The 23,290-nt window shown below is 47.3% G+C and overlaps 1 protein-coding gene across 6 annotated transcripts in view; it reads left to right on the top strand.

Annotated features, from left to right (window-relative positions):
• Positions 1–23,043, top strand: part of ythdc1 (YTH N6-methyladenosine RNA binding protein C1) — a 62,417-nt gene extending 39,374 nt beyond the window's left edge. For 3 of the 6 annotated variants that reach the window (XM_043720738.2, XM_043720723.2, XM_043720712.2), the window contains 5 exons: positions 3,208–3,244; positions 3,319–3,376; positions 3,468–3,533; positions 4,144–4,278; positions 21,763–23,043. In XM_043720738.2, coding sequence (XP_043576673.1) covers positions 3,208–3,244; positions 3,319–3,376; positions 3,468–3,533; positions 4,144–4,278; positions 21,763–21,978 — 512 coding nt within the window. In that variant the 3' untranslated portion in view covers positions 21,979–23,043. The remainder of the gene's footprint in view (positions 1–3,207; positions 3,245–3,318; positions 3,377–3,467; positions 3,534–4,143; positions 4,279–21,762) is intronic. The other 3 variants (XM_043720743.2, XM_043720732.2, XM_043720717.2) reach the window with 1 other exon arrangement.
• Positions 23,044–23,290: the final 247 nt, after the last annotated feature.

Raw genomic sequence — 23,290 nt, 5'->3', positions numbered from 1 at the left:
TCTTGTAGTATAGTATATTAAAAAAGTTTATGGTTTAAAGCGGTATTTGAAAATTATCTTGATAAGCTTAATACAAAAAGCTTTGACAAATGAACTTTTTCAGCAATGCTAATGTAATTTAACATGTGGGCTGTAAATGCTTTCCTTGTTTACTTTTCAATTTATATATGGTATTTGCTTCCCTCTGACCATTAGGATTAACAGTTTTCTCTAGGAGTGATTTTCTTTCTGAATCTCTACATGTTACAATAGTAATTGCATAATGTTTTTATAATTAATGAGGCTTTGCTGTGTTTGAACTGAAATGAGACTTTCCTTTTTGGGAGATGTGCTAACTATAGTTTGAATCATACAAGAGATTTACAACGTCTGTCTTGACTCTTTGTAGTGAAAACTGGAATAGGCATGCATGCATCAGATGATCTTTGTTTCACTACCTTGTTTCTTTAATTTTAATTTTGTACCAGGTGAAATACAAACATTTTTTTCTTAATGCAGAAAATGCTCTACTGGGGTAGGTTGTTGAGGAACACAGGTGTTTTGGCATTTAATTTCACATGAACTGGCTTTTCCTGTGTTGAATTGTATCCGTACTAAAAGATTACTCCACAAGCAAAAGATAGGTGAATTAGAACAAACAGAACAATGGATTTGTGTTTTTATTGCAAAAGATTTGAATTGGATTATTGTAATGTTGACCACCTGCCACCGTGTTTTGAAAGTATATTTTTAAGGGAAGGAGCACATCACAGAAAGCTGTAATGAATTTGCATAATTGCTTAAATATTGGGTTCATCATAGCCACCTATGGTTTCAGTTCAGCTCTTAGCTGTTGAATTATTCCTAATTGATATTCAGCAAGGATGTCAGACCTCTGTTTAAAACAAAATAAAGCCATAGGAAATATCAAGTGTAGGCCGTTAAACCAATCGAGCGTCAATATTTCTTGTATCCACTTTCCTGCATTTTCCTATAACCCTTGATTCCCCTACTGATGAAAAATCTATCTAACTCAACCTTAAATGTAAACAAGGATTTTGCCACCACTGCTTTCTGTGGCAAGGAATTCCCAAGACTTCGCCATTGTCATTTATATAAATGATTTGGCTGTGAGCATAAGAGGTATGGTTAATAAGTTTGAAGATGATAGCAAAATTGGAGGTGTAATGGACAGCGAAGAAGGTTACCTCAGGTTACAATGGGATCTTGATCAGATGGGTCAATGGGCTGAGGAGTTTAATTTAGATGAATGTGAGGTGCTGCATTTTGGGAAAGCAAATCTTAACAGGGCGTATACACTTAATGGTAAGGTCCTAGGAAGTGTTGCTGAACAAAGAGACCTTGCAGTGCAGTTTCATAGCTCCTTGAAAGTAACAGGTAGATAGGGTAGTGAAGAAGGCGTTTGGTATGCTTTCCTTATTGGTCAGAGTATTGAGTATCAGGGTTTGGGAAGTCATGTTGTGGCTGCATAGGACATCAGTTAGGCCACTTTTGGAATATTGTGTGCAGTTCCGGTCTCCTTCCTAGAGGAAGGATATTATGAAACATGAAAGGATTCAGAAAAGATTTATAAAAATGTTGCTAGGGTTGGAGGATTTGAGCTTTGTGGAAAGGTTGAAGAGGCTGGGGCTGTTTTCCCTGGAGAGTCGGAGACTGAGGGTGACCTTATAAAGGTTTATAAAATCATAAGGGGCATAGACAAGGTAAATAGACAATGTCTTTTCCCTGGGGTGGAGTCCAGAACCAGAGTGCATAGGTTTAGGGTGAGAGGGGAAAGATATAAAAGAGACTTGAGGGGCAACTTTTTCACGCAGAGGGTGGAACGTGTGCCAGAGGAAGTGGTGGAGGCTAATACAATTGCAACATTTAAAAGGCATCTGGATGGGTATATGAATAAAAAGGATTTGGAGGGATATGGGCCAGGTGCTGCCAAGTGGGACTAGATTAGGTTGGGATACCTGGTCGGCATGGACAGGTTGGACCGAAGGGTCTGTTTACGTGCTGTACATTTCTGTGACTCAGTCTGAAATTGGGGTCCCTTAATTCTGAGACTGCCGTCTAGTCCTCGACTCTCCCGCAAGAGCAAACATCATCTCAGCATTTACCCCAGGCCTCTTCTTAATCCTTCAACTTTCAATGAGATCACCTGTCATTCTTCTAAACTCCAGTGAGTAGAGTTATTTAGCTTTTGCTCATAAGGCAACTTTCCACACCAGAATACCAATGAACCTCCTCTGAATTGCCTCAAATGAAGTGAATTTTTCCTTAAGATAAATGAGCCAAAACTGTTCTCAGTGCTCTGGATGTGGTCTCGCCAACACCCTGTACAGTTGGACTAAGACTTGAGTCTTGTACTCCAACCTCCTTGAAATAAAGGTCAATATTCCATTACCCTCTCATATTATGTATGTGCTAGCTTTCTTTGTTTCATGTGCAAGTGCACCATAGTCTATTTGTATAGCAGGTTTCTGGCATTTTCTCTATTTAAATAATCTTCTGTTCTTTTGTCCTCTCCCAAAATGGACAACTTCATATATTTCCCACGTTATATTTCATTTGTCAACTTTTGCCCACTTAACCTATCAGTATCTTTCTGTAAACTGTTTGTATCCTCCTTGCAACCTGCTTTTCCATTTGTTGATTTGCAAATTTGGCTACAATTCATTCACTTCCTTCCTCCTCAGTCATTACAATCTGTTGTAAACATTTTCAGTACCCCCATTAAGATTAAGGAGAAAGAACAAATTACCTGTAACATTGGTCCATGAGCAGTTAGTTTTCTTTTGGATACAAGTATGTTGATGGATTTGGTAGAAGCTTCAGACTCATTAAAAATAAATAATATTTTATAAGAGTTGACTTAGCAATATTGAATGGGATATTCAAACATAAATGACAAAAATGTTAATTAGCATGATCAAAAACTGTCACCAAGAAATAGGTGCCTTGTGCAAATGTTTTTGTTAATTTATAGGTAATGGTTGTAACTTGGTTTTTTGGACACTTCGAATCATGAAGATTACTGTCAGTTGAAAATATTTTTAAATGCATACAATACCCTACAGGTCGGTTGAAACAATATGTAGAGGTTTCCATGCTTCTGATTAAAATCATGAATAAAACTATTAACTGTACTAATTAAATGGTTTCTTGTGTAAATGATAATTGCACAAAACATTTCTTGTTAATATGTTAATCTTTGGGCAGGATACATGAAGGATCCACGGTACCAAGAAGTAGAGAGGTAGGTTGTATAAATGAAATATTTCACACATTCACATTTTAATTTCACTTGAATAAATTAATTCATAATTTCAGAACTTTATATTCCTACAGACGATTTTCCGGCGTTAGACGTGATGTATTTCTGAATGGAGTAAGTGATTTTCTTTCACATTTGTATTAGTGCATTAGTAAATGCATTTCAAAGCCTGCTTTCAATCTACAAGTATGTCTTTTATTCACAGTCCTACAATGATTATATGAGGGAATTTCATCACAGCATTGGTCCACCACCACCTTGGCAGGGAATGGTGAGTTACAAAGATATGCTCTGCATGGTAAAGGACTTTTACCCATTATTGTTTGGTTATTCAAATCTGGTATAAATGGTTTAGTTCAAATAGGTAATTTTATTTGCAACTTTGCATACGCTGTCTTTTGTCTTCCACAGATGGAAAATGCTATTCTTGGTGGGCAAGCACCAAGCATGTGGTGAAAGAAATTTAAAAAAAAAAAAATTCTTAATTTTTCTCTTGCAATCCACTTTGTCTCCATGCAGCTGTTCTATTTTTGAAATGCCAGTTCTTGAAATGCTTGCAAGTCATAAATCCAGCTGTGTGGTAACCTATCCAGTATTTGTAGCAGTGTCTACACTTTCTGGAGGTTAAGTTGTCCTCTTTTTATCTCACTCCTACTGAAGAGAAAATGCTTGACTGTTTTGGGGCTGACTACAGTTTGCCTGGACGTCTGAATCTCCTGTGTTCTTTGCAACATTGTTGTAAAGCCTTATATGCAAAGTGGTGTTGTGATTGTGAGCACTGTTAGTTCAACAATGGATAAACTGAATGTATTTTCACAGTTTAAAAAATTGGCAGATAAAGATACGGATGCTTGTTTACACTTTTTCCTTGTAATTTACAGCCACCTTACCCTGGTATGGAGCAGGCTCCACATCATCCTTATTATCAACATCATCCACCACCACCTCAGGCACATCCACCATATTCTGGACATCATCCAGTCCCACATGAAGCCCGATACAGAGACAAGCGAGTGGTATGTACAGTAGGTGCACCTTGTGCAAAATTATTGCTGCGCTCTTACTGATGGTTGCAGCAACACTGATCCTGTGTTCAGGTGTTACTGGTCCTGTTAATTTCTGTTTGAGTAATAATAAATTTTCTGTTTGATAAGGGGAGGTGGCAATACTAGTGTTGCATGTGATGCAGAGGCAGAAGTAGGCCATTTAGCCCATTGAGTCTATTCTGTCATTCTGTAAGATTGTGGCTGGTCTGATAATCCTCAGCTCCACTTTCCTGCCTTTTGCTGATGACCATTGATCTTTTACCGATTAGAAGTCCATCTGTCTTAGCATTGGATATACTTCACAACCTTGCCTTGGCTGCCTTCTGTGGTAGAAAATTCCACAGATTTGGTACCTTCTGATAGAAGGAATCTCCCCTCATCTCTGTCTTAAATGTGTAACCCTGTATCTGACTTGCTTTTTGGTCCTGACTTTATCACAAGGAGAAATAGCCTTTCCACACCTGCCTTATCAAGTTGCTCAAAATCTTGTACATTTCGATACTATTGTGCCTCATTCTTCTAAATTCCAATGAGTACAGGACCAGCTTAACTCAACCTCTCCTCATAATACAGTCCTTCCATACTGATCAGCTTCATTAACTTTCTCTGGTTTGCCTCCAATACCAGTAAAACTTCCCCTAGGAAAGGGACCCAAAACTGTTCAAAGTATTCTATCTATAGTCGGAACAAACACTTAGGGTACTTTTGCTAAAACTACCCATCTCGACACTCGATTTCCTTTGAAATTCCTTTTGCCTTCCCTATTACCTACACAACTTTGAATGTTAGCTTTTTGTAACTCCAGTCGTGGATTCATTAGCCAAGTTGGTATGTTTTTATGCAAACGGTTTGTCGCCTCACTAGGTGACATCGGTGCCTTTTTGATAAGGTGTTGGTGCTTTGTCCAGCCTGGTATTTATATGCCTCTGTTTGTTAGTACTTCCGTTTCTATATCTGAGTGGCTTGTGTATGGGGTCCAGTTCAATGTCTGTTGATTGCGTTCCGATTGGAGTGCCAGGCTTCCAGCAATTCTCTGGTATCCTTTTCACCTGTGCTAGGATGGTTACATTGTCCCACTTGAATTTGTGTCCTTCATTGTCTGTGTGGTTGGAAATGAGAGAGTACTGGGCATGTCTGGCAGTGGCAAACTGATACTTGTGCACTTATATGGTCAGTTTTCTTCCTGTTTGTCTTCTGTAGTGGTTTTCACAATCTTTACGTGGTATCTTGTTGGTAACGTTTGTCCTGTTGGATGTGGGTGTTAGGTCTTTAACCTTTGTAAGGAGCTGGTGGAAGGTGTTTATTGGTTTGTCAGCAACTAAGATTCGTAGGGGTCTGAGTCGTCAGGTGGTTATCTCTGATTATGTTTTTAATGTACGGTATGGTTGCAATCATATCTGTTTTCTTTGGGTTTGTCCTGTAAGTAGCAGAGGATAGTGCACTTGGGGTATCCTTTTCATTTAAATCCTTTGAACTGCCTTCTGGAGTTCTGGATTGCTGTGGTGTGTCCATGCCTGTTTAAATAATGACCTAATGCAGCTCCGTTTATGGGTGCTGTGCTGGTTGCTGTTATAGTTTAGTATCTGTTTGGTATGAGTGTTCTTCCTGTCCACACTAGTCTGGAGTTCCCCAGTAGGTGTGCATTCTGCTAATATGTCCAGGAACGGAGTCTGCTGTTGTTTTCCTTCTCTTTCATGAACTTTATTCCGGTGAGGATGTTACTGATGTGGTGATGGGTTTCTTCTAGTTGTGTATATTTAATGGTGACAAAGGTGTCATCTACATACCATATCCAGAGTTTAGGTTGGATTGTGGGCAGAGCTATTCATTATAAGCGTTGCATAGGTCTAGTAGTTTTAATATGCTGTTCTTATTGATGCTGCTGGTGTCATCAGGTGTCCTAGTAACCGCTTCGTCCAATAATGTAGAAATGGTATCCTTGACTAGGTTGAAGTCTATAGATGTGAAGAGTGCTGTTACATCAAATGAAATTATTATTTCATCCAGTTCTATTGTGGTGTTTCTGATGTTGAGGAACTCTTGGGAGGAGTGAATGGAGTGGTTGGAGTTTTCTATTAGGTGTTTCAGTCTTCTTTGCAGCTCATTGGCTAGCCTGTGATTCATACACGAGTACTTCCAAATCCCTGTGTACTGTAGCTTTAGAGTCATATTGTCATTCAGAATAGAAACAAGCCCATGGCCCACCTTATCTATGCCAACATCAAACTACATTAATCCCATTTTCCTGCACTTGGTCCATAATCTACTATGATCTGGCATTTTTAAGTACTTGTCCAGGTGCTGCTTGAGTGTTGAGAGTACTGAACTCCAACACCCTGTCAGACAGGATGTCCCATATATCTACCACTTTCTGGGTAAAAAAAATTCTTCAGATCTCCTCTAAATCGCTTACTCCTCACCTTCGAACCACATTAGCTATCTATCAGTCTTCTGGCACTTCACCTGTGGCCAGCAAAGTATTAAATATATCCGCCAGGACTCCAGCAGTCGCCTCCCATAGCAGCTCAGAATGCATTTCATCAAGCCCAGGGGATTTGTGCACCTGTATGTCTGCTAAAATATTAAATACTACCTCCATGTTAATATTAGCATTTTCTAGAACCTCACTGTCCCAACTAAAATCACCAGCTGCAATGTCTGCTCTGAATACAGATCAAGTATTTGTTTAAGCGCTCACCCAATCCCACTTATTCCACACATATGTTGCCCCTTTGGTTTCCATAGGTCTCATTGTTTCTCTGGTAATCCTTGTGCTTTTAATACACTTACAAAAAACCTTGGAGTTTTCCTTGATCCTCTCTGCCAAAGATATTCCGTGGTTCCTCTTTGGCAATCCTAACTTCTTTATGAACAACACTCCATATGTTTGAAAGGCCTCCCCTATTTTTAATGTGCTGAATCTGACTTATGATTCCTCCTTTTTCTTTTTCAAACTCTCTGCCCCTTGACATCCAGGGTACTATGGTTTTACTACCCTTGCCGTTATGAGAAACATGCTGGCACTGAATTCTCTCTATATAACTTTTAAAAGACTCTCACTTTCCAAAGTTAGATTTATCTGCAAGTAGCTGTTCTCAGTCCATGCTTACCAGAACCCCACTTGTGATAGTGACCCCCCCCCCCCGCGCCAAACCTCTCAACCTTCCCGGACACACTCTCTTTCCATAAGCTTAAGAGTTATAGCCCCAATCAACAAAATGCTCTATCCCCACTTAAACCACTTGACCAGCTTCATCTAGCTTAGACCGAGCACTGATCCATCTCTGGTAGGCCTATCTACTGGTGCAAAAAACACAAAGCTGAAGTCTCCTATAGTTATAACTCTGTATCTCTTTCATCTTTCTGTGATTTGCCTTCATATCTGCAGCTCATCTGTTTTCCCTGAAGCTGAAGGGTGATGTTACAGAGGTTTATAAAATCATGAAGGGCATGGATAGTGTAAATAGACAAGATCTTTTCCCTGGGGTGGGTCAGTCCAGAACTAGAGGGCATAGATTTAGAGTGAGAGGGGAAAGATTTATAAAGGAATTAAGGGGCAACTTTTTCATGCAGAGGATGGTGCGTGAATGAAATGAGCAGCCAGAGGAAGTGGTGGAGGCTGGTACAATTCCAGCATTTAAAAGGCATCTGGATGTGTATATGAATAAGGAGGGTTGAGAGGGATATTGGCCAATTGCTGGCAAATGGGACTAGATTAATTTAGGATATCTGGTCAGCATCGACGAGTTGGACCGAAGGGTCTGTTTTCTTGTTGTACATCTCTCTGACTGTTGGGAAGCATGTAGAATAATCCTTTTCTGATTCCTTCTTTCTATCACGACTTAGCGATTGCAACAATATTATAATCCTGTGTGTTGATCAACGCTCTTAAATTCATCCCCCTTGCTGGTTGAGCTCCTTGCACTAAAATAGATACAACTTCAGTTTTCTAGAAATTTAGCTTTCCATATGCCTTATCCAGCCTGTGTCTTTGCCTCTTGCACTGTTTTAGCATTCGATCTACATCTAATTGGATTTGGTCTTATACATTTATTCTACCCCCTCACCCTGCCAGATTAGTTTCAGCAAGGATGTTGGACCCATTCTGATTTAGGTGTAACTCATCCAGCTGGTACAGATCCCACTTACTCCGGAAACTGTCCAAATGATCCAAAAATCTTTAAAAAACCCTCATGTCCACACCATCCCTTTAGCCACATGTTAATCTGGCCTATCTTCCTATTCCCATACTCAGCAGTTTTTCTTTTTGATCTACTACCTAACTCTCGCAATTCCTGCTGGAGGACTTTTTTTAAACCCATGTTGGTATGGCCATTACCATGACTGCTGGTTGATCATATTCCTTCTTCAGAATGCCTTGCAGCTGCTCTGAGAATCCTGACCTTGGCAGAAATACACCATTCGAAAGTGTCGTTTCTTGTCACAGAACGGCCTGTCAGTTCCCCTTACAATCAAGTCTCTAAAGTCCTCCTCGTCTTTTTTCCCCTACCTGGCTGTGCAATAAAGCCAACTGTGGTGCCACAAACTTGGCTGTTGCTTCTACTGGTTTCCCCTGAGAGAGCCCAACCCATAAAAACATAGTATTAAAAGCTGCATATCTGTTTGAAATGGGGTTGGCCACAGTGGACTCCTGCTGCTTGACCATGCATACTAGTCATTTTGGTGATCAGCTGGTGTAGCCCTTAATTGTGATGTGATCAGTTCATTAAATGTGCTATCTGTGACTTCCTCAGCATATGTGCACTTCATAGTAAGTCCAGCCATTCCATACGGTCAAAACTGCAGTTGAACATACTTCTTGAATATGTGGTCATCGTGGACACTGGAAATGTGATTGATTTACTGCAGCTTTCCATGTAGCTGGGTTCCTCTGCCATTCTGAACTTCCCCTACTACAAAAAATAAAGTCAGAGTCATACAGCAGAGAAACAGACCCTCGGGTCCAACCGATTCTTATCGACCATAATCCTAAACATAACTAGCCCCACCTACCTGTGTTTGGCCCATATTCCTCCAAACATTTCTTATTCGTGTACTTATCCAAATTTCATTTAAACGTTGTTATTGTACTCTGATCCACCAGTTCCTTCAGATGTTCCATACACTAACTACTGTGTTTCAATAAAATATTGCCCCCATGTCCTTTTTAAATCTTTCACCCCTAACCTTAAAAATATGGCCCCTAGTCTTGAAATCTCCCATCCTAGGGAAAAGACACCTACCATTCACTTTATCTATACCCCTCATGACTGAAAGCCTCTATAAAGTCACCCCTCAACCTCCTAAGCTCCAGTGGAAAAGAAGTCCTAGCCTATCCAGCCTCTCCCTTTAATCACACTTTCCATTCCTGGCAACATCCTGGTAAATTTTCCCTGAACCCTCTTCAGGGTTGACAGGGCGACCAGAACTGCACATAGTACTCCAGAAGAGGCCTCACCAATATGCTGTACAACCTCAACATGACCTTCCAACTGCTGTATTCAATGATCTGAGCAATGAAGGCAATCTTCCTAAATGTCTCTTTAATCACCTTTTCTACTTGGAAAGCACACTTTAAAGAATTATGTACCTGAATCCCTTGGTATCTCTGCTCTGCAACTGTACCCACTTTTTAATTGTAGAAGTTCCACCCTTGTTTGGTTCACTAAAATGCAAAACCTTGCATTTATCCAAATTAAACTCCATTTGCCATTCCTCAGCCCATTGACCCAATTGATCAAGATCTCTGTAATCTTGGATAATCTTCCCTGTCCACAATACTGCCAATTTTTGGTGTCATTTGCAAAATTACTAACCATGCCTTCTATATTCTCATCTAAATCACTTCTATAAATAACTAACAAAAGTGGACCCAGCACTGATCCCTGTGAGATACCACTAGTCACAGGCCTCCATTCCATTAAACAACCCTCTACAACCATTCTGTCCCCTGCTGTTATGCCAATTTTGTATCTAGTTGGTAAGCTCACCCTGAGTCCCATGTGATCTAACTTTACTAATTAGTTTCCCATGTCAAAGGCTTTACTAAAATCCAAGTAAACAACGTCTACCGTTCTGCCATTATCAATCCTTTTGTTTACTTCCTTAAAGTTAATCAAGTTTGTGAGATATGATTTGCCTTGCACCAAACCATGCTGGCTACCCCTGATGATTTCATACCTTTCCAAATTAGAATCACCTCCAACAGCTTACCCACCACTGAAGTCATACTTGCAGGACCATAGATCCCAGGCTGTTTCTTAGATTCCTTTTTAAACAAAGGCACAATATTAACTAGTGTATGGTTATCGGGCACCTCATCTGTAATTATAGATGATACAAATATTTCTGAAAGAGGCCCTGCAATTTTCCCCCTAACTTTCCATAACACCTTGGAATGCATTAGATCTGACCCCAGAGGTATATCCAGTTTATATTTTCTAAGATCTACAGCACATCCTCTTATGTAATGTGAACTGTTTTCAAAACATCAATGTTTATTTTCTAGCCTCCATTTCTTCCACAACAAAACCCGACACAAAATATTCCCATAATATCTCTCCCATCAAACGCAATCTCTTTTCTCTTTCTCTCACTCTGCCCCCGCCTCTCATGTGCGCGCGCTCCCTCCCTCCCCCCATCTCCCTCTCTTCCCCCTCCACATCTCCCTCTCTTTCACCCCGCACATCTCCCTTGCTTCCCCCCCATCTCCCTCTCTTCTTCCCCCCCATCTCCCTGTTCTTCCCCCCCCACATCTACCACACTTCACCCCCCCCACATCTTCCACTCTTACCCCCCCCACATCTTCCACTCTTACCCCCCAACATCTCCAACTCTTCCCCCCATCACCCTCTCTTCTCCTCGCCCATCTCCCTCTCTTCTCCTCGCCCATCTCCCTCTCTTCTCCTCGCCCATCTCCCTCTCTTCTCGCCCATCTCCCTCTCTTCTCCTCGCCCATCTCCCTCTCTTCTCCTCGCCCATCTCCCTCTCTTCTCCTCGCCCATCTCCCTCTCTTCTCCTCGCCCATCTCCCTCTCTTCTCCTCGCCCATCTCCCTCTCTTCTCCTCGCCCATCTCCCTCTCTTCTCCTCGCCCATCTCCCTCTCTTCTCCTCGCCCATCTCCCTCTCTTCTCCTCGCCCATCTCCCTCTCTTCTCCTCGCCCATCTCCCTCTCTTCTCCTCGCCCATCTCCCTCTCTTCTCCTCGCCCATCTCCCTCTCTTCTCCTCGCCCATCTCCCTCTCTTCTCCTCGCCCATCTCCCTCTCTTCTCCTCGCCCATCTCCCTCTCTTCTCCTCGCCCATCTCCCTCTCTTCTCCTCGCCCATCTCCCTCTCTTCTCCTCGCCCATCTCCCTCTCTTCTCCTCGCCCATCTCCCTCTCTTCTCCTCGCCCATCTCCCTCTCTTCTCCTCGCCCATCTCCCTCTCTTCTCCTCGCCCATCTCCCTCTCTTCTCCTCGCCCATCTCCCTCTCTTCTCCTCGCCCATCTCCCTCTCTTCTCCTCGCCCATCTCCCTCTCTTCTCCTCGCCCATCTCCCTCTCTTCTCCTCGCCCATCTCCCTCTCTTCTCCTCGCCCATCTCCCTCTCTTCTCCTCGCCCATCTCCCTCTCTTCTCCTCGCCCATCTCCCTCTCTTCTCCTCGCCCATCTCCCTCTCTTCTCCTCGCCCATCTCCCTCTCTTCTCCTCGCCCATCTCCCTCTCTTCTCCTCGCCCATCTCCCTCTCTTCTCCTCGCCCATCTCCCTCTCTTCTCCTCGCCCATCTCCCTCTCTTCTCCTCGCCCATCTCCCTCTCTTCTCCTCGCCCTTCTCCTCGCCCATCTCCCTCTCTTCTCCCCCATCTCCCTCTCTTCTCCCCCATCTCCCTCTCTTCTCCCCCATCTCCCTCTCTTCTCCCCCATCTCCCTTTCTCCCCCCCCCACATCTCCCTCTCTTCCCTCACCATTTCTCCCACTCTTCCCCCACCCCCACATCTCCCTCTCTTCCCCCACCCCCACATCTCCCTCTCTTCCCTCACCATTTCTCCCACTCTTCCCCCACCCCCACATCTCCCTCTCTTCCCCCACCCCCACATCTCCCTCTCTTCCCCCACCCCCACATCTCCCTCTCTTCCCCCACCCCCACATCTCCCTCTCTTCCCCCACTCCCACATCTCCCTCTCTTCCCCCACCCCCACATCTCCCTCTCTTCCCCCACCCCCACATCTCCCTCTCTTCCCCCACCCCCACATCTCCCTCTCTTCCCCCACCCCCACATCTCCCTCTCTTCCCCCACCCCCACATCTCCCTCTCTTCCCCCACCCCCACATCTCCCTCTCTTCCCCCACCCCCACATCTCCCTCTCTTCCCCCACCCCCACATCTCCCTCTCTTCCCCCACCCCCACATCTCCCTCTCTTCCCCCACCCCCACATCTCCCTCTCTTCCCCCACCCCCACATCTCCCTCTCTTTCCCCCCCACATCTCTCTCTCTTCCCCCACCCCCACATCTCCCTCTCTTCCCCCTCCCACATCTCTCTCTCTACCCCCCCCACATCTCTCTCTCTTCCCACCCCCCCACATCTCTCTCTTCCCCCCCCCCCCCACATCTCTCTCTTCCCCCCCCCCCACATCTCTCTCTCTTCCCCCCCCACAACTCTCTCTCTTCCCCCCCCCACATCTCTCTCTCTTCCCCCCCCCACATCTCTCTCTCTTCCCCCCCCCCCCACATCTCTCTCTCTTCCCCCCCCCCCCCACATCTCTCTCTCTCTTCCCCCCCCCACATCTCTCTCTCTTCCCCCCCCCACATCTCTCTCTCTTCCCCCCCCACACCTCCCTCTCTTCCCCCCCCCCACACCTGCCTCTCTTCCCCCCCCCCACACCTGCCTCTCTTCCTCCCCCCCCCCCCACACCTGCCTCTCTTCCTCCCCCCCCCCACACCTGCCTCTCTTCCTCCCCCCCCCCCACACCTGCCTCTCTTCCTCCCCCCCCCCACACCTGCCTCTCTTCCTCCCCCCCCACACCTGCCTCTCTTCCTCCCCCCCCCCACACCTGCCTCTCTTCCTCCCCCCCCCACACCTGCCTCTCTTCCTCCCCCCCCACACCTGCCTCCCACCCCCACATCTCCCTCTCTTCCCCCCCCCCACATCTCTCTCTCTTCCCCCCCCGATCTCCATCTTCCCCCCCCACGTCTCTCTCTCTTCCCCCCCCCCACGTCTCTCTCTCTTCCCCCCCACGTCTCTCTCTCTTCCCTCCCCACATCTCTCTCTCTTCACCCCCCACATCTCTCTCTCTTCCCCCCCCCCCACATCTCTCTCTCTTCCCCCCCCATATCTCTCTCTCCCCCCCTCCCCCCACATCTCTCTCTTGCCCCCCCCCCACATCTCTCTCTTGCCCCCCCCACATCTCTCTCTTGCCCCCCCCACATCTCTCTCTTGCCCCCCCCCACATCTCTCTCTTGCCCCTCCCACATCTCTCTCTTGCCCCCCCCCACATCTCTCTCTCTTCCCCCCCCCACATCTCTCTCTTGCCCCCCCCACATCTCTCTCTTGCCCCCCCCCACATCTCTCTCTCTTCCCCCCCCACATCTCTCTCTCTTCCCCCCCCCCACATCTCTCTCTCTTCCCCCCCCCACATCTCTCTCTCTTCCCCCCCACATCTCTCTCTCTTCCCCCCCCCACATCTCTCTCTCTTCCCCCCCCACATCTCTCTCTCTTCCCCCCCCACATATCTCTCCCTCCCCCCCCACATCTCTCTCCCTTCCCTTCCCCCCCCACATCTCTCTCCCTTCCCTTCCCCCCCCCCCACATCTCTCTCCCTTCCCCCCCCCCCACATCTCTCTCCCTTCCCCCCCCACATCTCTCTCCCTTCCCCCCCCACATCTCTCTCCCTTCCCCCCCCCCACATCTCTCTCCCTTCCCCCCCCCCACATCTCTCTCCCTTCCCCCCCCACATCTCTCTCTCTTCCCCCGCCACATCTCTCCCCCCCCCCCCCCACATCTCACTCTCTCTCCCACCCCCACATCTCTCTCTCTCCCCTCCCCCCTCCCACATCTCTCTCTCTTCCCCTCCCACATCTCTCTCTCTTCCCCTCCCACATCTCTCTCTCTTCTCCCCCCCCCCCCACATCTCCCTCTCTTCCCCCACCCCCACATCTCCCTCTCTTCCCCCCCCCACATCTCCCTCTCTTTTCCCCCCACCACATCTCTCTCTCTTCCCCCCCCACATCTCTCTCTCTTCCACCCCCCCACATCTCTCTCTCTTCTCCCCCCCATCTCCCTTTCTTCTCCCCCCACATCTCCCTCTCTTCCCCCCTCCTCATCTCCCTCTCTTCCCCCCCCTCCTCATCTCCCTCTCTTCCCCCCCTCCTCATCTCCCTCTCTTCCCCCCCTCCTCATCTCCCTCTCTTCCCCCCTCATCTCCCTCTCTTCCCCCTCCTCATCTCCCTCTCTTCCCCCCCCCACATCTCCCTCTCTTCCCCCACCCCCACATCTCCCTCTCTTCCCCCCCCCCACATCTCCCTCTCTTTTCCCCCCACCACATCTCTCTCTCTTCCCCCCCCACATCTCTCTCTCTTCTCCCCCCCACATCTCTCTCTCTTCCCCCCCCCACATCTCTCTCTCTTCTCCCCCCCCCACATCTCCCTCTCTTCTCCTCGCCCATCTCCCTCTCTTCTCCTCGCCCATCTCCCTCTCTTCTCCTCGCCCATCTCCCTCTCTTCTCCTCGCCCATCTCCCTCTCTTCTCCTCGCCCATCTCCCTCTCTTCTCCTCGCCCATCTCCCTCTCTTCTCCTCGCCCATCTCCCTCTCTTCTCCTCGCCCATCTCCCTCTCTTCTCCTCGCCCATCTCCCTCTCTTCTCCTCGCCCATCTCCCTCTCTTCTCCTCGCCCATCTCCCTCTCTTCTCCTCGCCCATCTCCCTCTCTTCTCCTCGCCCATCTCCCTCTCTTCTCCTCGCCCATCTCCCTCTCTTCTCCTCGCACATCTCCCTCTCTTCTCCTCGCCCATCTCCCTCTCTTCTCCTCGCCCATCTCCCTCTCTTCTCCTCGCCCATCTCCCTCTCTTCTCCTCGCCCATCTCCTCGCCCATCTCCCTCTCTTCTCCTCGCCCATCTCCCTCTCTTCTCCTCGCCCATCTCCCTCTCTTCTCCTCGCCCATCTCCCTCTCTTCTCCTCGCCCATCTCCCTCTCTTCTCCTCGCCCATCTCCCTCTCTTCTCCTCGCCCATCTCCCTCTCTTCTCCTCGCCCATCTCCCTCTCTTCTCCTCGCCCATCTCCCTCTCTTCTCCTCGCCCATCTCCCTCTCTTCTCCTCACCCATCTCCCTCTCTTACTCCTTCATCTCCCTCTCTTACTCCTTCATCTCCCTCTCTTCTCCCCCATCTCCCTCTCTTCTCCCCCATCTCCCTCTCTTCTCCCCCATCTCCCTCTCTTCTCCCCCATCTCCCTCTCTTCTCCCCCATCTCCCTTTCTCCCCCCCCCCACATATCCCTCTCCTCACCCCCCCACATCTCCCTCTCTTCCCTCACCATTTCTCCCACTCTTCCCCCACCCCCACATCTCCCTCTCTTCCCCCACCCCCACATCTCCCTCTCTTCCCTCACCATTTCTCCCACTCTTCCCCCACCCCCACATCTCCCTCTCTTCCCCCACCCCCACATCTCCCTCTCTTCCCCCACCCCCACATCTCCCTCTCTTCCCCCACCCCCACATCTCCCTCTCTTCCCCCACCCCCACATCTCCCTCTCTTCCCCCACCCCCACATCTCCCTCTCTTCCCCCACCCCCACATCTCCCTCTCTTCCCCCACCCCCACATCTCCCTCTCTTCCCCCACCCCCACATCTCCCTCTCTTCCCCCACCCCCACATCTCCCTCTCTTCCCCCACCCCCACATCTCCCTCTCTTCCCCCACCCCCACATCTCCCTCTCTTCCCCCACCCCCACATCTCCCTCTCTTCCCCCACCCCCACATCTCCCTCTCTTCCCCCACCCCCACATCTCCCTCTCTTTCCCCCCCACATCTCTCTCTCTTCCCCCACCCCCACATCTCCCTCCCCCCTCCCACATCTCTCTCTCTACCCCCCCCACATCTCTCTCTCTTCCCACCCCCCCACATCTCTCTCTTCCCCCCCCCCCCACATCTCTCTCTTCCCCCCCCCCCACATCTCTCTCTCTTCCCCCCCCACAACTCTCTCTCTTCCCCCCCCCACATCTCTCTCTCTTCCCCCCCCCCACATCTCTCTCTCTTCCCCCCCCCCCCACATCTCTCTCTCTCTTCCCCCCCCTCCCACATCTCTCTCTCTTCCCCCCCCCACATCTCTCTCTCTTCCCCCCCCACACCTCCCTCTCTTCCCCCCCCCACACCTGCCTCTCTTCCCCCCCCCCCACACCTGCCTCTCTTCCTCCCCCCCCCCCCCACACCTGCCTCTCTTCCTCCCCCCCCCACACCTGCGTCTCTTCCTCCCCCCCCCCACACCTGCCTCTCTTCCTCCCCCCCCCCCCACACCTGCCTCTCTTCCTCCCCCCCCACACCTGCCTCTCTTCCTCCCCCCCCCCACACCTGCCTCTCTTCCTCCCCCCCCACACCTGCCTCTCTTCCTCCCCCCCCACACCTGCCTCCCACCCCCACATCTCCCTCTCTTCCCCCCCCCACATCTCTCTCTCTTCCCCCCCCGATCTCCATCTTCCCCCCCCACGTCTCTCTCTCTTCCCCCCCCCCACGTCTCTCTCTCTTCCCCCCCACGTCTCTCTCTCTTCCCTCCCCACATCTCTCTCTCTTCACCCCCCACATCTCTCTCTCTTCCCCCCCCCCCACATCTCTCTCTCTTCCCCCCCCCATATCTCTCTCTCCCCCCCCTCCCCCCACATCTCTCTCTTGCCCCCCCCCACATCTCTCTCTTGCCCCCCCCCACATCTCTCTCTTGCCCCCCCCCCACATCTCTCTCTTGCCCCCCCCCACATCTCTCTCTCTTCCCCCCCCACATCTCTCTCTCTTCCCCCCCCCACATCTCTCTCTCTTCCCCCCCCACATCTCTCTCTCTTCCCCCCCCACATCTCTCTCTCTTCCCCCCCCACATCTCTCTCTCTTCCCCCCCCACATCTCTCTCTCTTCCCCCCCCCACATCTCTCTCTCTTCCCCCCCCCACATCTCTCTCTCTTCCCCCCCCACATATCTCTCTCTTCCCCCCCCACATATCTCTCCCTCCCCCCCCACATCTCTCTCCCTTTCCTTCCCCCCCCACATCTCTCTCCCTTCCCTTCCCCCCCCCCACATCTCTCTCCCTTCCCCCCCCACATCTCTCTCCCTTCCCCCCCCACATCTCTCTCCCTTCCCCCCCCCACATCTCTCTCCCTTCCCCCCCCCACATCTCTCTCCCTTCCCCCCCCACATCTCTCTCTCTTCCCCCGCCACATCTCTCCCCCCCCCCCCACATCTCACTCTCTCTCCCACCCCCACATCTCTCTCTCTCCCCTCCCCCCTCCCACATCTCTCTCTCTTCCCCTCTCTCTCTTCCCCTCCCACATCTCTCTCTCTTCTCCCCCCCCCCCACATCTCCCTCTCTTCCCCCACCCCCACATCTCCCTCTCTTCCCCCCCCCACATCTCCCTCTCTTTTCCCCCCACCACATCTCTCTCTCTTCCCCCCCCACATCTCTCTCTCTTCCACCCCCCCACATCTCTCTCTCTTCTCCCCCCCCATCTCCCTCTCTTCTCCCCCCCATCTCCCTCTCTTCTCCCCCCCATCTCCCTCTCTTCTCCCCCCCATCTCCCTCTCTTCTTCCCCCCATCTCCCTCTCTTCTTCCCCCCATCTCCCTCTCTTCTTCCCCCCATCTCCCTTTCTTCTCCCCCCACATCTCCCTCTCTTCCCCCCTCCTCATCTCCCTCTCTTCCCCCCCCTCCTCATCTCCCTCTCTTCCCCCCCTCCTCATCTCCCTCTCTTCCCCCCTCCTCATCTCCCTCTCTTCCCCCCTCATCTCCCTCTCTTCCCCCTCCTCATCTCCCTCTCTTCCCCCCCCACATCTCCCTCTCTTTTCCCCCCACCACATCTCTCTCTCTCTTCTCCCCCCCCCACATCTCCCTCTCTTCCCCCACCCCCACATCTCCCTCTCTTCCCCCCCCCCCACATCTCCCTCTCTTTCCCCCCACCACATCTCCCTCTCTTTCCCCCCACCACATCTCTCTCTCTTCCCCCCCACATCTCTCTCTCTTCCCCCCCCACATCTCTCTCTCTTCTCCCCCCCCCACATCTCCCTCTCTTCTTCCCCCCATCTCCCTCTCTTCTTCCCCCCATCTCCCTCTCTTCTTCCCCCCATCTCCCTTTCTTCTCCCCCCACATCTCCCTCTCTTCCCCCCTCCTCATCTCCCTCTCTTCCCCCCTCCTCATCTCCCTTTCTTCCCCCCCCTCCTCATCTCCCTCTCTTCCCCCCTCCTCATCTCCCTCTCTTTCCCCCTCCTCATCTCCCTCTCTTCCCCCCTCCTCATCTCCCTCTCTTCCCCCCTCCTCATCTCCCTCTCTTCCCCCCTCCTCATCTCCCTCTCTTCCCCCCTCCTCATCTCCCTCTCTTTCCCCCCCCATTTCTGAGAGTCCCACTTGTCCAACGTCCCTTTACCTCGGAACAATGTTTTCCAATCAAATTTTGAAAATTCTTGTCTTATACCATTAAAATTTGTCTTGCTCCAGTTAAAAGGTTTAACTTTTATGAACGGTGTATCCGTTTCCATGAAAACTTTTCAAATTATGATCACTAGACCCGAAGTGTTAACATACTACCACCTCAGTCATTTGTCCTGCCTTATTAACCAAGTGAATGTCAAGTTTTGTACCTTCTCTGGTTGGAGCATTTGCGTATTGATGAACAAGATTTTTTTGAACACTCTTAATAAGTTCTTCGCCATTCAAACCTTTAACACTATGGTAGTCCCAATGAATGTTTGGAAAATTAAAATCCCCTATCATTACAATCTTTATTCTTACACATAAATGAGATCTGTCTAAATATTTTTTTCTTCAATTTCTCTCTCACTATTGGGTTTGATACAAACCCATCAAAGTGGTCATTCCTTATATCGAATTTCAACCCCATATACTGTCATTGGACATCTAAAACCCGGGGCACTGAGTTGCCAGCCCTGTCTGTCCCTAAGCCAAGTTTCTGTACTGGCTATGATTTCCTAATCCCATATCCCCAAACGTCCCTTGAATTCATCAGCCTTACCTGTAAACTCACTTGCATTGAAATAAACACAGTTTAATACTTCAGAGTTACTTCTTTCTCTGACTTGCTCTTGTCTGACTTTTCTAATTAGCTTTTCAGATTTATTACCGTCCTATGGTAGCTTTCTATTTATGATACTACTTACCTCCCTCTCTAATAGTTCAGTCTCCCTTAGTAGAACTAGCCATTCACTACTAAGATATTTGCCCCTTTCCAGTTCAAGTGAAACCTAACCTTTTTGAACATATCTTTGCTGTCCCAGAAGAGATCCCAATGATCCAAGAACCTGAATCCCTGAACATTACACCACCCCACCAGCCATTGATTTATCTCCTTTATCTTTTTATTCCTCCCCTTATTCGAGCTTGGCACTGGGAGCAAATCAGACTAGGTTAATGGGCGGCACGGTGGCACAGTGGGCGGCACGGTGGCACAGTGGTTAGCACTGCTGCCTCACAGCGCCTGAGACCCGGGTTCAATTCCCGCCTCAGGCGACTGACTGTGTGGAGTTTGCACGTTCTCCCCGTGTCTGCGTGGGTTTCCTCCGGGTACTCCGGTTTCCTCCCACAGTCCAAAGATGTGCAGGTCAGGTGAATTGGCCATGCTAAATTGCCCGTAGTGTTAGGTAAGGGGTAAATGTAGGGGCATGGGTGGGTTGCGCTTCGGTGGGTCGGTGTGGACTTGTTGGGCCGAAGGGCCTGTTTCCACGCTGTAATGTAATCTAATCTAATCTAGGAACCAATTAGTCAACCTTGCCCACAAAATTGACCCACTTATCCCGACTCTCTTTTCTACAGTCAGTTGTGATTTAATGTGATAGGTTTATTCTTGTGCGATCTCATGTTGTAAGAAAATCGCGCAATAGCCATGCCATTTAAATAATGGGGCCAGAATCGCATTATAGCCAGTACAGGTAAGGAAATTTCGCGTTCTACGTCTTAAAAAAAAAGGGTTCTTCAGTCATGTTAAATAAACAGTGTTATACAGAACTGACTGTATTTGTTTGCCAATTCTCTATCCATGCTATTGTACTACCTCCCAGCACCATGGGCTCTTAAGTATTTTACATTCACTGCTTCCATTTTATCAATCTTGCCTGTTACCACGTCAAAGAATTCTAGTAAATTCACCTAGTATGATTTCCCCTTAATGATGCCATCCTGACTGCCTGATTATGTAGTGTATTTTTTAAATGCTGTGCTATTACAGCCTTTATAATAGAAGCTAATATTTTCCCAAGAATAGTTAAGCTATCTGTCTATAGGTGCCTGATTTTTGTGTGCTTTCCTTTTTAATTGAAGCTATTACATAGGCAATATAATCAATTTTCCAATCTTCTAGGACTTTTCCAGAATGTAAGGGTTCCTAGAAGTTTACTACCAGTGTTTCCACTTCCAATGCGTTGTACTGTGATATCGCTAACTCCCTACATAATACACGTCATCTGGATTTTGTCAATATTTGCTTAAGCCCGAATTAGAGAGCATAGTTCTATAGCAAGATTTGAAGCTATGTGTTTGACCATGCAAAAGGCCTCCCTTGGTTTTGCATTAACTCATTGATACTTCAATACCAGATACAACAATCTTTTTGAAACTACTTATAAAGAAGTTAACTGTCTGTGGTTCTAATTCCTGCAGTTTGTGCTGCCTGCTTAGGTGCTAAAGTTCTTAATGCGATCACCATTACCTCAAAGAATGACAGATCCATTTCAGAGCAGCACTTAATAAATGAGTGGAGGTGAAAAAAGAATGGGTTTAAGCTCATTGAATTCAATCACTGTCAATTTGGAAATTTGGGCATTTACTTTGTTTTTAAAAACCATAAGATTTGTGGAAAAATGTGGGGAAACATTGAATGTTTATATATTACTACTTGAAGCTAGTGTACTTTTTACAAATTAGGTTTAGTCAGTCAAAATATTTGTTGATGTGACTCCAGACATTGTTTAACGTTATGATGTGATATTAAAAACTCTAGGGAGATTTATCATAGTGTTATTATAATCTAGTTTTTAGTAAACTGTGCCTCATACTTGATCTCTGTGGATCTGATTGACCTAACTAGAGTGTTTGGGGTGGAAAGTAAAGTGCATTGCCACCTTTACTATGTACGTATTTGCTGGAGTATAAATACAAACATCATTGCAATGTATATTTGAATGCCAACAATGTTTGGACTATAAGAGATTATAATCAGACATGTTACAGCTGTGATACCTTACGAATCGGAAGTATTTACCATTCTAATTCATTCCGATAGCATGATTATGACATGAGAGTGGACGACTTCCTTCGTCGCACTCAGGCAGTTGTCACCAATCGTCGAAGTAGACCCCGGGAAAGAGAGAGAGAACGAGAAAGACCTCGAGATAGCCGTCGCGACAGGGAACGTGATCGAGGCAGGGAACGTGAGCGAGAAAGGGAAAGGATGAGAGAAAGAGAAAGAGACAAAGAACGAGGAAGATACAGGAGATAACTCATTGGTTGAAGAAGCACTGCCCATTTTATTGTGTTTACAGTAGCAGAAAGGTGTTTAGAACTGTTCCTTTTTTATTTTTATTTTTTTAAGTTAAATTACATATTGGAACTTATGACCCTTGTACATCTATTGCTTTCATGCATGTGAGACTATATCAACTGAATTTTGAACCCAGAAGCACAGATTTTTGTAGAGGGATGTTTCGGGGGAGGGGTGTGGTTTTCTGATGATTTATTGTCATCTGTGAATGTTAGTGTCTAATCAAAAATATTTGCCCTCTATTCAGTTGAAAGCTGTGAGGAACAAATCTGCACTTGGCGTAGACTTTGTTGTATGTAGTTGCACATGGATTAATGAGGAAAATATTGCTGCTAATAAGTATGCAAGTTAAGTATAATGGGCTGATTGTGTGACCTTGTTATGTTGTAGCAAGTAACTTTTTTTTTAAACTCCATTTAGATTTCAACATTTTTCATTGTTAATGATGAAAGCAATATTCAGACACTATTACAATCCAGTTTTAACTTTTTTAACTGAAGAAATCCCTTGCTTAATAGCATTTAATCAATGCTAAAGTTCATTATTTTTCTCCCAAAATTAAAAAAGCACGCAGTGGCCTGATAGATTTACTGTAAGTTTATGGTAGAAAATTGTTACATTACCTTTAACTGCTAAACTTTTGTACAAAATAAATGAGAAAACTGATCACTTTCAGTGTGTGTTGCTTTATTACATTAAGAAGTGGTGTTGAAGAAAGTGATTATTACTTCCTTCCTTTGTACTTTCTGATGTAAAGTCGATATTCAGATAATGTCTTTTGGTATGGAAATGTTTCATGTAGATAGTCGGACCAAAATTTCTGAATTAATAAATTGTTAAATATGCTAATCTTATTTGCATGTCAAAGAAGTTTGGATGATTTTCATTTCCTAAAACATCCACACATGAAGATAGATAAATTGTTAACCTTAAGATTTTGTTCTTTATGCTTATAATTGTAATATCAGAGTTCTCTTGCTTCAAATTTAATAAATTTACAGGCTCTGGACTGTTCCTTTTTGACATTTGTCTCACGTTCCATGAATGTGAATTCTCATGTACTGGAATGATCTAATGTATAGTGATGTAATATTACAGTTGAAGGATTTGCAAAATGCCGGTTATGTTTTGGGAAAAATGGAATTAGAATGTCTTGTTACAGTGAAATTTCATTACAACAGCACTGCTTTTAATTGTCTTGAAGTTACTGTTGCAAAGCTAAACAAGTTTTCTCAACTTAAGATGTGAAAGTGGCTTCCATTTAAATTCT

Source organism: Chiloscyllium plagiosum, unplaced genomic scaffold (genome assembly GCF_037043375.1).
Source record: "Chiloscyllium plagiosum isolate Xiang-an unplaced genomic scaffold, Cpla_swu_hap1 HiC_scaffold_2, whole genome shotgun sequence".
NCBI lineage: Eukaryota > Metazoa > Chordata > Chondrichthyes > Orectolobiformes > Hemiscylliidae > Chiloscyllium > Chiloscyllium plagiosum.
The sequence above is the reverse complement of the archived record's forward strand: the minus strand, read 5'-3'. Positions and strand labels throughout refer to the sequence as shown.